The sequence below is a fragment of the Benincasa hispida genome, chromosome 3 (genome assembly GCF_027475165.1).
Source record: "Benincasa hispida cultivar pf3 chromosome 3, pf3_genome.v1.1, whole genome shotgun sequence".
In the NCBI taxonomy this organism is placed as follows: Eukaryota; Viridiplantae; Streptophyta; class Magnoliopsida; order Cucurbitales; family Cucurbitaceae; genus Benincasa; species Benincasa hispida.
In genome coordinates this window covers 71,810,723-71,826,665 of record NC_143480.1, presented here as the reverse complement: position 1 = coordinate 71,826,665, position 15,943 = coordinate 71,810,723, and the positions used below count along the sequence as shown (strand labels likewise).

The 15,943-nt window shown below is 40.0% G+C and overlaps 1 protein-coding gene across 7 annotated transcripts in view; it reads left to right on the top strand.

The window, feature by feature from the left end:
- The window catches only part of LOC120073376 (ARM repeat superfamily protein), an 80,756-nt gene that overhangs the window by 10,581 nt on the left and 54,232 nt on the right, over nucleotides 1-15,943 (top strand). For 2 of the 7 annotated variants that reach the window (XM_090312106.1, XM_039026200.2), the window contains exons 6-11: nucleotides 1,421-1,502; nucleotides 1,609-1,754; nucleotides 8,883-9,053; nucleotides 9,821-10,020; nucleotides 10,123-10,266; nucleotides 10,355-10,443. In XM_090312106.1, the coding sequence (XP_090168232.1) occupies nucleotides 1,421-1,502; nucleotides 1,609-1,754; nucleotides 8,883-9,053; nucleotides 9,821-10,020; nucleotides 10,123-10,266; nucleotides 10,355-10,443 (832 nt within the window). Of the gene's footprint in view, nucleotides 1-1,420; nucleotides 1,524-1,608; nucleotides 1,755-8,882; nucleotides 9,054-9,820; nucleotides 10,021-10,122; nucleotides 10,267-10,354; nucleotides 10,444-15,943 lie in introns of all 7 variants that reach the window. The other 5 variants (XM_090312105.1, XM_039026198.2, XM_039026199.2 and 2 more) reach the window with 3 other exon arrangements.

Below are 15,943 nucleotides of genomic sequence, written 5' to 3'. Positions count from 1 at the left end.
TCTCGTTGGACAAGTCCTTCAATGGCCCCGAAAGTTGCTCAAACCGGCGTCGACATGCTCTGGCCGTCCCTTCCTGTTTCAGGGTCAAGAACTGAGCTCGTCAATCTTCTTCCTTCGTGGCAGAAAGTGCAAGAGCATCTGCTCTTTGAAATCTGCCCAGCTCTCCATCGGTGTCCGCTCTTCTTCCCACTGATGCCACTCCAGTGCTTCACCTTCTAAGCACAAAATCGCAGCTTCAATCTTGTCCTTCTCTGACAAGCCATCGACGACAAAGTAGCACTCATCGATGGAACCACCCAAGCGGGTCATCTCCCACCTCCCCTTTGAAAATCGGAATTTTGAGCTTCTGGAAACGCATATCGAACAGGGGTACCTCTTTCTTTTCTCTATCAGACGAGCTCTCTTTCTTATTGCTTCCTTCACCCTCTTGGATGTTTTTCTTTGTCCGTCGACAAGCTGGTGCCTTCCCCCTTCCCTGCAGAGTCCCTTTTTCTGACCAAGCTTCGAGTGCGAGCAACATCTTTTGCTCCATCGTTTCGCCCAATGTTTTGAAACGTGCTGTCATAACATTGTCCGTCACCTGTTGCATCTTAGTAAACCGTTGATCCATCCCTATTTGTAACAAGTGATAGTAGAAATTTGAGCTTCCATCTTTTTCACCATTCCCTAGTGACTCTTGGCTTTGATACCAAAGTGATAGTACTCGGATTATATATCCACAATTTGGGCTTTAATAGCCAAGGAAGCCGAGGCCCCCTCCCTCTACAAGCTCTCTGAGCTATTTTCAATGAAAGAAAAAGATGCCCAACCTTCTCCCCCTTATTCCTATTTAAAGAAAAGCCTAATAACAACTTAATAACAAAATGATAATGGAGTGAAAAATGGCAGAAGGAAAGAATAATCCTAATAACAGAAAGATCCCTGGTCCCCACAAAATCCCCTATTCATTTTGCATTACATCATTTTGTCCATTCTGCCCTTTATCTTGCTTGTTCTTCTTTCGGAGGTATACTTTCTTGATCGGGGTCTATCACTAACATGGAGATGTATGTAGGCTAGACGAAGAGCGGCGAAGAGCGAGAAACTAAAAGTAACTTCATGTATGTGTGTATTAGTTCCTTAAAAGGAAAAATGCACTGGATACTGTCTCCATTTAGGTTTTTTGGTGGAAGACATGCTTTAAGTTTGTTATTAATCTTTGTTTTTCAAGTTGTATTGTCATGCTACTGTTTTTTTTTTTTTTTTTTTCCTCTCATCCTTTTGCTGGAGTTTATAAATTTGAGCAATAGTTTCTTTTCATATCAATGAAAAATCTTGTTTCTTGTTTCTTCCTCCCCTTTTTAAGAAAACCTAACATTGTATTTTGACTCAAAGAGGCGAGTTGATATAATTGTACTGATATACTTCTCTTGCACTTTAGTGGAGCAGGAAAAGTCGGCCGTTGCATGCAAAAGGTCTAGAGCAAGTGCTTAAGTGGTTGCATGAGATAAATTTGCATTATGGTAACTTCCAAAATGAGGCAGGTCCTACACCCAGTAAATTATTCGATTCATATATTTTCTGATCATTTAATATTGTATGTTAAATCATTTGTTTGGTTTGCCATAGGGAAGGCAAAATCTAAGATTCCCCGAACTGGAGCACTGCTACTTTCTTCTTGTTGGAGGCACTACAGCATATTATTATTTTTGGAAGATTGTCGATTTTCTCAGCATTATGAAGAATGGTTGAACCAGTACTTGTCAGGCATTCAGGTTAGGTATTCTAAATCTAGCTTTGATGATTTTCATGATGATACATTTATGCATTTAATTATAGGTAGTGCAGTTCCTTAGTTGTTCAAAAGTCGAATTTCCTATCTAAGTGTAACTGATGTGGCCTCAAATTTGTCCTTTTTATTTTCTTTTTTGTCTTATCTAATATGCATTTCATGTTCTCCGTTTATAATTATATTACTTTATTTTGTGTGTTCACTTTAAGTGTTTCTCTTTCCTTGCTGCTTGGTTTTGTATGTAAACATCATGTAAATATATGAAGTTTTTCTTTTATATAGAGCAGAAATGTAAAAGTTTATTTCTTCCTGGATTAGAGCTCATCTGATATTTTCTTAGGTTGATGGTTGGTCCTTTCTACCCCTGTTATCAGAAGTAGTTGACATTTTGTTGCACATCCCCTTCTGTAATTCTCTTCACTATATTAGATAGAGCAGGAGATTCATATTACAATTGAGCCTATCAAGTCCAAGTTCTTGGAGAAATTTGAAATCAAAGCACAGAACCAGACATCAATTACCAAATAAAGTTGACTGACTTACGGTTATTACCCAAATAAAGTTGATGTCCAAGTTCTTGAGGTTATTTTAAGAGCATCAAAGATTATATAGTATTTGTTGAATTTGAATTATGGGAAGCCTTGGACTCCGATCTTGGCCCTAACCAGACGGAGGGGCAAATCAAGCTTTTCAACGGATTTTAGTGCCTCCTATCTCGGAGTTCATCGCAAAATCCATACCAAATCCTCGACTTCAGAGCTTTCTATGAAATCCTTGGTTACAAGTGGAAGTGCAAATCAAACTTCGGTTGGAGACAAAGGGCACCATATAAAGGTTTGGACTCATTAGAAATTCGTACTTATTCTTAAAATAATATCTTCCATCAATAAAAATTTATAAGAATTTGGGCAGTGTCTAGCTTTTTTGAGATGCGATTTGTTTCACTACTTCTGTCACCCACTATCTATACACCATGGTGCAAGCATTCTCATCAGGTCAACTGAAAAGAGAGTTTGTGGACGACCGACCAGTACTTGCCAATGCGGACCTCCTTTGTTCCTGTTAGCTTAGCCTCTCCATTCACTTCACGCTTGACACCCCACTGGAATCATCATCTTCTTCCTATCTCTGTGCTTCTTAGTTGGAACTTGGCTTTGATTATCTACGAGACAATCTAGCTGGAAATGATGGACAGCTTGTGATGAGATGGTATGTTATTACGTAACATGAAATGAGTCGCCATGGCTTTGTTGAACTACCGGACCCACAGGTCGTAGACAAATTTCTAGGCAAAGAGCAAAGAGCGATTCTCCAATGACTTATCTGGCTAGGTTGAAAGAGTCCTAAAATAACAATATAGCGATGACTTCTTCACGCAAGTTTTTCAAAGAAAGATTGAGAATAGACTTTCACACGTGAGTTTGACAGTAGAAGTAAAGGCAGAGTGGTTCATCTAATGGAATCCCACCTCAATAGATCCTTCTGAATCACCAGAGAAGAAGATGTTATTGTTTGGCTTTCCGATACTTTGGAGGATGTCCTTTAATGCCCCAACCCACAAAAATTCTTCAGGAAGTCCTACAATGGAGGTTTCATATGGGTGCAGAAAACGTCGAACAAAAGAGGCTGCTTTCTAGAAATCACAAAAGTCCTTAATTTTGGAAAGAAAGATAATCTGGTTGTTCACTTTGTAGAAAATCGTAGTGGATGGGTGGCTTTTAGGTCCTTGCTAGTCAACTTAAGCAAATGCTTCTTTGTGGAGACGACCTCGAGCGCCACTCCTTTGACCTATTGGCACAATGATCTCACATCCCTTGGTTCTAATCAAGATGCTATTAGTACTCATGGAAGGGAGGTTAGGAAGATCTGTTGGGAAGACACCCTGGTTGTTACTAAACGTGACTTTCATGATGACTGGAATAGAATTTTGGAGGTTCTCCAACTACAGACACAACGACCTTTTATCATCAATCCCTTCCACCCTGACAAAGCTCTTCTAAAGTGTTCGGACAAAGACATGGCGAAACTCCTCTTGATGAACAAAGGGTGGGCCACCTTTGGGCCAATCACGCTGAAAATGGAGCTGTCGGGCCCTAATAGACATGGCAGACTCTCGGTTGTGCCTTCATACGGGGGATGGATTAAGCTTCATAACTTCCCTCTCCATTTATGGAATGGGTGGGCATTGAAGGCTATAGGTGATTGCTTTGGCAGATTGTTGGATTTTGTTGACGGAAACTCAAGCCTCATTGATTGTTTGGAAGTGGCTATTAAAGTGAAAGAAAATTGTTGTGGTTTTATTCTGGCGGAATTCTATATAGTTAACGGGTCTAAAAAATTCCTTATACAGGTGATGACCTACCAAGACGCCAACCTCCTTGTCAACAGAGTTGCTAGAATCCACGGTTCTTTCTTGTCGGAGCAAACGGAGAAGTTCTACAGAGGCCCCGACACGTAGGACCTGAGGATGGGCGCATGGAAAGATCTGACACTTGCCTATTGATTGATGTGACTTTTCCTATGTTGGAAAATTGTACGGCGAGGCATTCGTTGCAGCAAAGCCCTGGCTTCCACCTAAAAGCGTAGGGGTGACTTGACGAAGTGGCTATTTCAAATATGGCGCCGAAGGGGACTAGTGGGGAATTGGGCCTCGTCTCACGGGCTGTGAAAAAGAAAGATAAAGGAAGATGATTCTTCAGGAAGAGGTCTCTAGACCTCTTGATGAGTCTCCTAATGGGTCGGGACAAAAAGGAATCATAGTTCGTGAGTCGGATCAACAGGATGGGGTCGAGAAGGGCAACAGATCGGCCTCAAAAACCCAAAGGGCCAAAGGGCTAAAGGGATTAAATTTGTTGAGAAAAACCAACTGCATATTTTTTTTAAACAAGGGACAATCTGTTTGACGGATGAAGGCACCTCTTCTTCTCCCAAAATTACAAAGTGTGCCCTAGATGAAGCAATCCTTGTACACATATCTGATGCCTCTATCTCGAGTCCAGGGAGTCTGACCTCTGATAATCCCTTTACCCCCTTGGATGAAACCTACTCGGATATTCCTTCGGATTTCCAGAATGTGTTTCATATCGAAATTGAGTCAGGAATTGATTCATTGGGGAATCATTTAGTGGTGATCGATCCCCCTCCCTTTGTTATGGATCAGTGCGGAATCTCGACCAAAATTGAGAGTGAAATTGACCTCGAACCGATTATTTCATCTCAGAAACCGTTCTTTCTCAGCAAAGATGTCGTGGAGGTGTTTTTAGAGCACAATTTATGTATTTGGCCATTTAGTCGAAAGGGAAGTATGCAGAGAAGGGGGGAGGGGCCCAAAATAAGAAATTATCTAGAGAAGTGAAAGCCTTGTTAAACAGTTGGGAAAGGAAGCCTTAGCTAGACCAAGTAGCTCACTCTCTTGCAAAAGAAGGAAAAACTCTTGAAAAAAAAATAGACCATGTAGCTCACAGGACCTTGCTGGTTCTCTATGTTTGTTCTTTCTTAGAATGTCAGGGGTCTCAATGCTCGCCCCAAAAGAGCGCTGGTGAAGGATATTTTGGTGAAGTACAATCCAGACATTGTGATTATTCAAGAGTCTAAACTTAGTAAAGTCGATAAGCAGCTGCTGAAGTTCGTGTGGAGCAGTCGTCACATTAACTGGTTGGCCCTTGACGCTGTTGGCTCTATTGGTGGCATTGTGATTATGTGGAAGGAAGAGAATATCACTGTGATTGATTCAATTCAAGGTCAGTTCTCTCTCTCCATCTTATGTAGAACTAATGTCGATTTTTGCGGTTGGATCACAAGAGTGCACGACCCTTCGTCTCATAGAAATAGAGACACTTTTTGGCATGAGCTGTCGAGTTTGTACAGCTGCTGCAATGGCTGGTGGTGCATCGGTGCGGACTTTAATGTTGTTAGATGGATGGCTGAGAAAAGCTCAAGGGGTCCTGTAGCTAGAAGCATGAATATATTTAATAGCTTTATTGAGGAGTTGGATCTTGTCGACATTCCTCTTCAGAATGGTTCCTTCTCCTGGTCTAGGACGGGAATTAGACCGGTAGCTTCCAAGATTGACCGCTTTCTTCTTTCCAAGCCTTGGGTTGACTTTACAGAGAGGTTAAAGTAGATCGGCTCCCTAGAGTTACTTCCGACCACTTCTCTATTTTATTGACTTCAGGTGCGTACTCGAAGGGGTTTTACTCCCTTTAGATTCGAGAATGTTTGGCTGGAGCATCATCTCTTCATTAATAATCTAGAGGGCTGGTGGGCAAATATTAAAGTCGATGGGTGGCCAATCTTTGCTTTCATGGAGAAACTGAAGGGGCTGAAATCCATTCTGAGAAGCTGGAATAAGGAAACCTTTGGAATGTATCTTCTCAAGAGAAAGCCTTGATGGATAAGATCGTTTCTTGGGACCTGATGGAAGACTTGGGGGCCCTCTTTGTTGATCAGATTAATGAAAGAAAGCACTGTAAGATGGCTCTTCCGGAGACCATCATCAAAGAACAGAGGATATGGGCCCAAAAAAGCAAGATCCAGTGGCTTCGGGAGGGTGAGGAAAATTCTAACTTTTTCCATAGATGGGTTTCTTCGAGGAAAAGCAAGAATACTATCTCGGCTCTTGAAAGTAAAGACGGCAGAATCCTTCTTAACAAAGAGGAGATTATAGGCGAAATTCTTGACTTTTACTTCGAGCTATACATATCTAAGACTTCCCAACCGTTCATTTGTTAAGGCCCTGAATGGAAGCCTCTAAGTCTCCAAGAGTCCTCTTCTTTGGAAGCCGTTTGAGGAGAAAGAGGTTAGAGATGCAATGTTCGACATGGGAAATCTCAAGTCCCCGGGTCCCAACGGAATGACAGGTGAGTTTTATAAAAAATCTTGGAACATCTTGAAGGATGATTTAATTGGGTTGTTCCAGGAGTTTTTTAAAAACAGTATTATCAACAAGAGGTGTAATGAGAATTATATTTGTCTTATTCCCAAAAAGAAGAAGGCTTCAAGGGTGTGCAATTTCAGACCCATCGACTTAGTCACTTCCCTGTACAAGATCATCTCCAAGTTGTTTGCTAACAGATTGAGAAGAGTTCTCCTTTCCACAATGTATGAGTCTCAGGCCCCTTTTGTAGAGGGGTGCCAAATCCTTGATGCTATTCTGACGGCCTTGGAGTCCGTTCATGAATGGTAGTCCTGTGGGAAGAGAGGGGCTCTTTTAAAGTTGGATTTGGAAAAGGCTTAAGACAAGGTAGACTGGAGGTTCCTTGATACGGTCTTGAAGCTCAAGGGTTTTGGGAGACAATGGAGAAAGTGGATCTGGAGCTGCCTGTCCTCTACCAATTTTTCTATTATTGTCAATGGAAGATTCAAGGGTACGATCCTCACCAAGAAGACCTCTTTGCCCCTCTTCACGATTGTTGAGGATGCTCTTAGTAGGCTCATCCACTGTTGTAACGAAAGAAAGATGATCACTGGTTTCTCCTTCGGAGATATGCCTTCAGACCTGACCCACCTGCAATATGCTGACGACACCCTCCTCGTTTGTTCATGGGAAGACAATAATCTTATGAAATGGTGGGCTGTGATTAATCTCTTCCTCCTTGGCTCTGGACTTGCTTTAAATTCCTCCAGTATTAATCTGGATAGAGGGGATCTGGAGGCTATTGCTTTGAGGCTGAGTTGTAAAGTGGAAACTCTCCCTTTCGTGTACTTGGGCTTCCCTATTGGTGAAAATCTTAGGGTGCAGGAGTAGTGGAAGAACCTTGAAGAAAAATTTAAAATGAAGATTGATAAATGGAGAGGGATCTCCCTCTCCAAAGATGGAAGGTTGACCCTTGCTCAGTCGGTCCTTAATAGTCTTGCTATATCTTCTCTTTATTGCAAGCGCTGGTTGGTACGATCAATAATTTGGAGAAGCTTATGAGAGATTTCATTTGGAATGGTGGCGCTTGCAATCCGACTTCCCGCCTTATCAAATGGAGTTTGGCCTTGCTTCCTCGGATCATTGGCAGACTTGGAATTGGCTCGTTTAGACAGAAAAATACTGCCCTCCTTATGAAATGGTTGTGGAGATTCTATCATGAAGAGAACGCATTGGTGTGATCTATGGCTTGGATGCTTGTGGGTGGTTTACTAAGCAGCCTAAGAAAGGGGAAAAGCATACAATCTGGGCTGGAATTTTAAAGCATAAAGAGCCGTTTATTAATTTCACAGGTTCGTGTTGGGTAACGGTAAATCCATTTGCTTTTGGGTAGGCAGGTGGTGTGACCCCCAACCTCTTGCTTTGAGGTTTCCTAACATCTATTCCATCTCCTCCAAAAAAGAGGCTAGAGTGGCTGATTGTTGGTGCTTAGCTAATCAATCGTGGGATTTGGGCTTGAGGAGAAGCTTTTTTGATAGAGTTGTGAGCTGATGGAACTTCTGCAGGTCCTTCACCCTTGGATTCCGCAGGGGAGGAGTGATAGCCTCAAGTGGAAGATTGATGCCTTGGGGGAGTTTACTACGAAGTCTACCTTCTTTCATATGGCTAAGCCGTCTCCTTCAATCTTGGCCGTGAGTTCTGTTTGGAAGAAGAGAATTCCCAAGAAAGTTAAGTTTTTCTTTTGGTCTCTGCCATATAGGAGTTTAAACATCCATGACTTGCTGCAAAGGAAGCTCAAAAACAGCTCTCTTTCTCCATCTATCTGCTGTCTTTGTTTCAAAAACGAGGAAACGTTGGATCATTTATTCGTGCACTGTGATTTTGTTTACAAGGGGTGGTCTCTCTTGTTTAGCATTTTTGGGATGAAGAGCTGTGTCCCAAACAAAGTCTATGACTGGCTCCTTTAGAATTTTTGAAGATAAGTTTGTTTCTTTTGATTATTTTTGGGCTTTTGTTCAACTTACAGCCTCTTGGTGGTGCACAAATCACACAAAATTCTTTTGTAATTATAGTCGTCGATGATTTTTAACAATTGGAAGTCTCTCCTTTGTTAGTTCCTTGGGGAGGGGTTCCCACTACCCCTTGCCCTTAGGTTGTTTCCTTCTTTTGCCTTTTCTGAATATATTTTCTCGTTTCCTATAAAAAAAGAGTTTGAATTATGGCCTTCTGAAATTTATATGTTGTTTTCTTTCTCAGTATTGTTCAGGGCACCACACTGGGGAAAGTATTCGAAACGAGGATGGTAGAGAGACCATAATTTTTTTCCTGAATTGTTTATGCCTTCTTTTGGGACGGCATGACAGCAAAAGATTTGAAAGCACAATTTCAGAATATGGAACTCAGATTTTTCAGGTTCTGCTATTGCAGGTAGTTATGTATGTAAACATTTTAAGCTGCATTAATCTCTTTATGTATTCTTTTTTTCCATTGTAATCTTTTTATTCTCTTTCCATTCACTCTCTCGTGGAGTTTGTATGTTTAGAGCATTAATCTCTTTCCATTACATCAATGAAAAGTTTATTTTCTTGTTGAAGAAAACATTATTAACATTTTATTTATTTATTTTTGTGACAAGTCAAGCTTATATGGGAAAATATGGAAGAACATAGAGGGATTGGGCATACAAATAATTTTCCAAAAAAAGGTCCAATAAAAGCAGCCACATACAAAACTAACCATATAAAAAAAGGCTCCTATCTAAGATAGGCCTAAAGGATGGCTCGATAATTTATGTTACTGCCTACCGGTTTTCACTCTAGGAATTGCATGACAGACACCTATTAGGATAGTATGATGTTAGGATTTCATTTTTGTATGATATTGGAAGAGTTAGTTTTCCATAGCACATAAACCAACTGAAAATTTGTCTTCTTTGCTTAAGTTTCTAGACTAGAAGTTACCAATCCCTTCATAATATGATTCCTAGATCGTATACTATATACTTTTGTTTTAGTTTTACTTAACAAAAAACGAAACATTTTATTGATGAAATGAAAAGTGGCTATTGCTCAAAAGGTACAAACTCCATGAAGGAAACAATGAAGAAAACAAAAAAATAACAAAACGAATTACTACACTTTAAATATGTGTATAGCTTGCTTGCTTACTTTTTTCTTTGTTTGTTCTGTTTTAAGTTCCACAGTACAGATGATGTTGTTGACGAGGTTGTTAGCATATTTAAGGCGGTTTTTCTTAATTCAAAATTATCTTCTGGAGGCAGCATCACTGACAATAGGCAACTGGATATTGTGATGCCATTGTTGCTTAACCTTCTAGACGAGCCGGATGTCACAGCTAGAGCTGTCATCATTCTCATTGCTGAATCTTGTTTAATGTAATCTATGTCCCTGTCTCCGTCTCTGTCTCTGTCTGTCTCTCTAGTTAAGGAATTCATGGTTTTCTTTTGGTTTTACTTTGGTCTGCTGGGGCTTATCAGGAGCAGAGATAATCAGTTCCTTTTGGAAGTCTTTAAGCGATTTGATTCTGATAGAATCATGCCGAGGAGGAATGCTATTGATGTGATATCTGAAATTGTTCAGATGTCATCAAATACAGGAAATTTACTTTCTCAGTCAGCATGGTACATATGCGCCTTGTTTCATTTTTCATTTTTCCTAAATTCATATTTTTAGCACTGTAATAGCTTTGTCTGACGTTAATTACTGCAGGCAAGATACAGCTAACCAGTTAATCAGGTGCCTGGAAGATGAAGAAATTCTGATTCGTAAACAGGCAGCTGATTTGCTTCCTTGCGTTGGTTAGTTTTGATATCTACTAATTGTTCATATTAATAGTTGCTTTACCCTTATGGCTATGTGCTCTGTGAAGTGAACCGTTTTATTACTGGACCTTTTATTCCATTTATGTTGAGTGTGATGGGTTTATTAGCTCGTCTGGTTATACTGTGATGAAAAATCAGCTTGAGGTGTTCATATAGTTGATTGTGCTGTTTGTAATCAGACTGAGTTGCATTGCTGTCTTTCCGTCTTTCTGCTCTGTTTGTTAGCCAGTTTGGTTTCCCTTTGCTTCTTTATATTGTATTGCTTTTTGACTCATTTTGGAGTTTGTATCATTGAGCATTAGTCACTTTTCATTTCCTTGATGAAAATTTCATTTCTTGTTAAATAAAACATTTTAAACATCGGTCATGGAGAGGTTTGAGATGTTTATTTTGTTTCATTTTAATTTTTAGTGGGTCGGTCAATTAGGAAAGTGGTTCTAACCCTGTCAACTGGGAGCTTGTTTCTTGTTTGATGCTGTATATGATGTGTTTTCGGTCAATTAGCTTGTTTCAAATAGTTGTTTTGAATTGCATCCAAGAGCTTTGTTGTGGAAAATCCTTTGATTTCTTTCAAACCAAAGATCTGCCAAGAGGGCTTTTATTGCATTACACCATAGTAGACGGGTGGGGTTGTGGAGATTAGGGCCAGCTAGGAGTTGTAACACATTGCTTTTGAAATCATTGCACATGATCCATGAAAAGTTGAAAAAACACAGCAGTTTTTTCCAGCACCAATCTGAATAAGGGCATATGAAAAATAGGTGAAGGGAGTCCTCACTGTGTTGGAGACAGAACGGGCATACTGAGGGAGAAAGGGAGGATGCTGGCTGTTTTTTTTGAAGAACTTCAGCTACATTAAGCTGACCGAAAAGCATAATCCAAATGAGAATATTGACTCTTCTTGGACTCTTTGTCTTCCAAATAGCCGAGAAGAGGGGCTTTTCCAAAGGGGAAAAAGGTGATAGGTGTACTTTAAGGGAGTTAACAGTATAAAAACCAATGGTTGAGATGGACCACACTCTTTTATCAAAAGAGTGAGAAGGACTTCTACTTACAATTTTCACCGATAAATCTTGAAAGGCCAACATTTCTTCATCTTTGAGAAGTCTTCGGAATGAGATGGACCAAGAAGCTATGCTGCTGTCCCAATGATGAGCAACTGATCCATTGGGAAGCATGGTGATTCTTAATAAGCTTGGATAAAGGGTGCTGAAGGGGGAAGATCCTTCCCATGTGTCTAACCAGAAAGCAATTCGACTGCCATTACCAAGTTTGGAAGTGGCCAAGGATTCTACCTTAAGCCAAGTCTTTGAGATGCTAATCCATGGACTTTTCAAATAGTTGTGTTATAATAATTTTTGTTTGAGGTGTAGATTATTTTAGTTCGGGTTATAATAATATGTGTTTGAGGTGTAAATTCTTTTAGTTTGAGAAGGAAATAGTAATTGCTGTAGCAAAAAATAAAAAAAATGATGAAAGTAAAATAGTAAAAACGGTAGCAAATAGTAAATATGGTAGCAAATGGGGTTTTGAAATAGTGTTGTCTGTAGCTAATTGAGAGTTTTGAAATAGTATTTACTGTAGCAAGAGGTGATTATTATAGTTTTAGGATAATCTTTGCTCCAAACGACCCCTTAGTGATGTAAAACACAACTAATAAATAGCTTTCCAAGTAATCAGATATGTACTTCAGATACCTCTCAGCACGTCTTCTATTCTCTAACTGACTTCCATGTCTTCCCAAGATGCACGATATGTAGGTAGCGTTTTTGCGGACACTGAAATTCATAGCTCTTCTAGTAGTTGGGCATCTGGAACCTTCCAACCTGTCAAAATTCTGTAGATTTCCTCAAAGCCAGCATTGAAATTTTTGAAATTTTCCTTTAAAGTAGATAGTTTCAGGGCACTATTTGAACTCCCACCAGTACCACCTTCCTTCAAGAATAGTTTGCCCCAAGATGCCCAAGATAGTTTGTTGCATACATGCGAACCTGCCCACAATGTTTACGAACCCAACGGTCACCCAAGAGCTCTCCAAGCTCAGAATCTTGCACTTTCACTGAATAATATCATCGACTGCCGTAAAGTACTCAGCCGCCTCATTTGGTGAGTCCTCCCAATTAATTGAGTTTCGAGAAGCTCCATGACTAAAATCCCAATGAAGAATCACCTTCTCAGCAGCTTCAAATTGATCCCCCTCCCTCTTCGAATCCCCACTGTTGAGCAAATTGGGGATGTTAGAAAGACAGTTGTCAAAACTAGAGAAGATCAAAAGCATGTTGCCTCGAACCTCCTTAGGGGTAGTATTGAGGCTTTTACTATGTGCTGAGCGGTAGCCATAACTCTATCCTCCCCACCACCAGCGCCGCCACTAGCGCTGCCACCAGTGCCGCCAATGCTGGTGGTTGTCATTTCCATTCTTTACACCTTCCGTGAATCAAGCATTCCTAGAACAAGATTCAAACCCTTCAGATTGAGCATTGAATATTGAAGTTCAACAAGGCAAGCTCGTACCTTTTCTGATCACTTTCCTATTTTATTTGAAGCCGGTTCCTTTGAGTGGGAACCTCCACCCTTCAGATTTTGCAACAGCTGGACATTAAAGAAAGTTACCGAGAAATGGAAAGAGCATTGAATAATGAAGTTCAAGAAGGTTGGGCTGGGTTTGATATTTCCTCCAAATTAAGAAAAATCAAGACAACATTGAAGTCTTGGAAAGCAGATTTTGAGAGTAAAAAGAAAAAAAATAGAAGAAGCCTTGTTAAAACTTAAAAGAAATGGAAAAATTCGATATTGAAGCAGAAAATTTAGAAAGATTCCTTTCGGAAAGAGATATGAGAGAGTATCTTTGAAAGTTGAATTGTTATCACTTTATCGTATAGTGAAAGAAATTTAAGACAGAAAAGTAAATTAAATTGGATGAGTTTGGGAGATGAAAATTCTAAGTTTTTCCATCGATATTTAGCAGCAAAGAAGAGGAGGAATTTGATTTCAGAATTGATTAATGATCAAGGTTTACCAACAAGATCATTCAAGAATTGAAGACCTAATATTGGGCTTTTATGCTTCATTGTACTCTAAAGCACCACATCAGAGTTCTTCCCTCAATCTGCATTGGCCCATTGTCCCTCGAAGTTAGAACACTTCGCTGCTTGCTAGATTTACTCATGTGGAAATCAGAAATGATTTGGAGTTGTTGGGAAAGAATAAAGCTTTCGGGCCTGATGGTTTTATGTCAGATTTTTTCCTAAAATTCTGGGAACACTTCAAAGAAAATTTCGTGGAACTTTTTGAGGATTTTTATGCAAACGGTAGATTAAATTCTTGTGTTAAGGAGAACTTCATTTGTTTGATTCAAAAAAAGGAAGTCGCTACCTTTGTAAGGGATTTTAGACCAATTAGCTTAACTACAATAACATACAAGATTGTAGCGAAAATGTTAGCCGGGCGTTTAAAAAAAGTTATGCCAAGCATAATTGCTTCAACACAAAGCACTTTCATTGGGGGAAGACAAATTCTAGATCCAATCCTCATAGCCAACGAAGTGGTAGAAGAATATCGTTCCAAGAAGAAAAAGGGGTGGATTCTAAAACTTGATCTAGAAAAAGCCTTTGACCGGATCGATTGTGTCTTCCTTGGAAATTCTCAATCTTTATTAATGGAAGACCAAGGGGAAGAATTAAAGCTACAAGGGGCATTAGGCAAGGGGATCCTCCCTCGCCTATTCTTTTTCTATTAATCAGCGAGGTATTGAGTGCATTATTGGCCCGACTTCATGAAAAGGCAAATATGAAGGATTTATGGTAGGGAAAGATAGAGCTCATGTCTCCATCCTTCAATTCGCCGATGATACCTTGATCTTTTGTGAATATGAAGACGAGATGATAGAAATTTTAAGAAAGACTATTGGATTCTTTAAGTGGTGCTCGGGGAAAAGGTTAATTGGGAAAAATCTGCATTATGTGGTATTAACATTGATGACAACAAGCTGTATGCAGTGGCGTCCAAGCTAAATTGTAAGGCTATCCACCTTCCTTTTATGTATCTTGGTTTACCTTTAGGTGGTTATCCAAAACAAGTTGCATTTTGGCAAATGGTGATAGAAAAAATTCAAAGAAAATTGGAGAAATGGAAGCAATACAACCTTTCCAGAGGAGGTTGTGCCACTCTATGTAAGTCCGTCCTTTCTCATCTCCCTACTTATTTATGTCAATTTTCTTGATGCCGGAAAAGGTAGCCCTAATTGTAGAATGGCTATTAAGGAATTTCTTTTGGGAAGGACATGAAGGGGGCAAACTAAATCACTTAGTCAAATGGGATTGTCTCTACATCTCAAGCAGATGGTGGCCTTGGTCATGGTGGCCTAAAAACAAAAAATTTAGCCCTGTTAGCTAAATAGGGATGAAGATTTATGTTTGAAGAAAATGCGCTATGGAACCAAGTTGTGAAAAGTATATATTGAAGAAGCTTGTTTGGGTGGCACACCAATGGAAAGGTTAATTGCAGTCTCGGTAGTCCTTGGATTTTTCACAGACTTGGTTAAAAGTCGATTCTTTGGCTTCTTACAAATTAGGAAACAGAAGAAGAATAGCTTTTTGGCATGACCCTTGGCCGGAAATTATACCCTTAAAGGATCTCTTTCCAAGACTTGAATCCTAATGGTGTTGTCTTCGAATTTTGGGACTCCTCAATCGCTTCTTGGTCCATTAATTTTAGAAGGCTGTTAAAAGAAGAAGAGTGTGATGATTTTCAAACTCTCATTGGCATTGTTTCAGCAAAAAGTAATTACACAATTGCTGATAAACGAAGTTGGGAGCTAGAAACTAATGGAATTTTCACGGTCAAATCCCTTGTAAATCATCTCTTCAAAGCTTCCCCTATTGGGAAAAGTTTGGAAACTGCACTATGGAAAACTAAAAGTCTCAGGAGGATTAATATCACAATTTGGATAATGCTTAATGGCCTTTTCAATTGTGCAGCTGGGATGCAATTGAAGCTTTCCTCTCACAGCCTTTCTCCACATGTTTGTCCCCTTTGCTTGGCAGATTTGGAAGACCTACTGCATTTGTTCTTCCATTGCAGCTATGCTGAAAACTGTTGTTATCTCTTATTTGAATGTTTCAATATTAGTTGGAGTTTTGGTAATATATTCAAGGATAATGTGGAGCAGCTGCTTATCGGTCCCACATTTAAAGAAAAACCAAGGTTGATTTGGACCAATGCAGGGAAAGCTTTGTTAGCAGAACTGTGATTTGAAAGAAATCAACATGCATTTCATGATAAAGCTTCACCTTGGATGATCCGCTTCGAGATTGCCTGGCTCAACGCTTCTTCATGGTGCTTACGGTTGGCAAAAATGCCTACGGGGTCGGGTCCCCTCGACGGGGCGGGGAATCCTTGATTTGACTGGGGATGGGGTCAAATCGGGGACCCAAACTGGGGACGGGGCAGAGATGGGGAGGGTATCCCTGCCCCG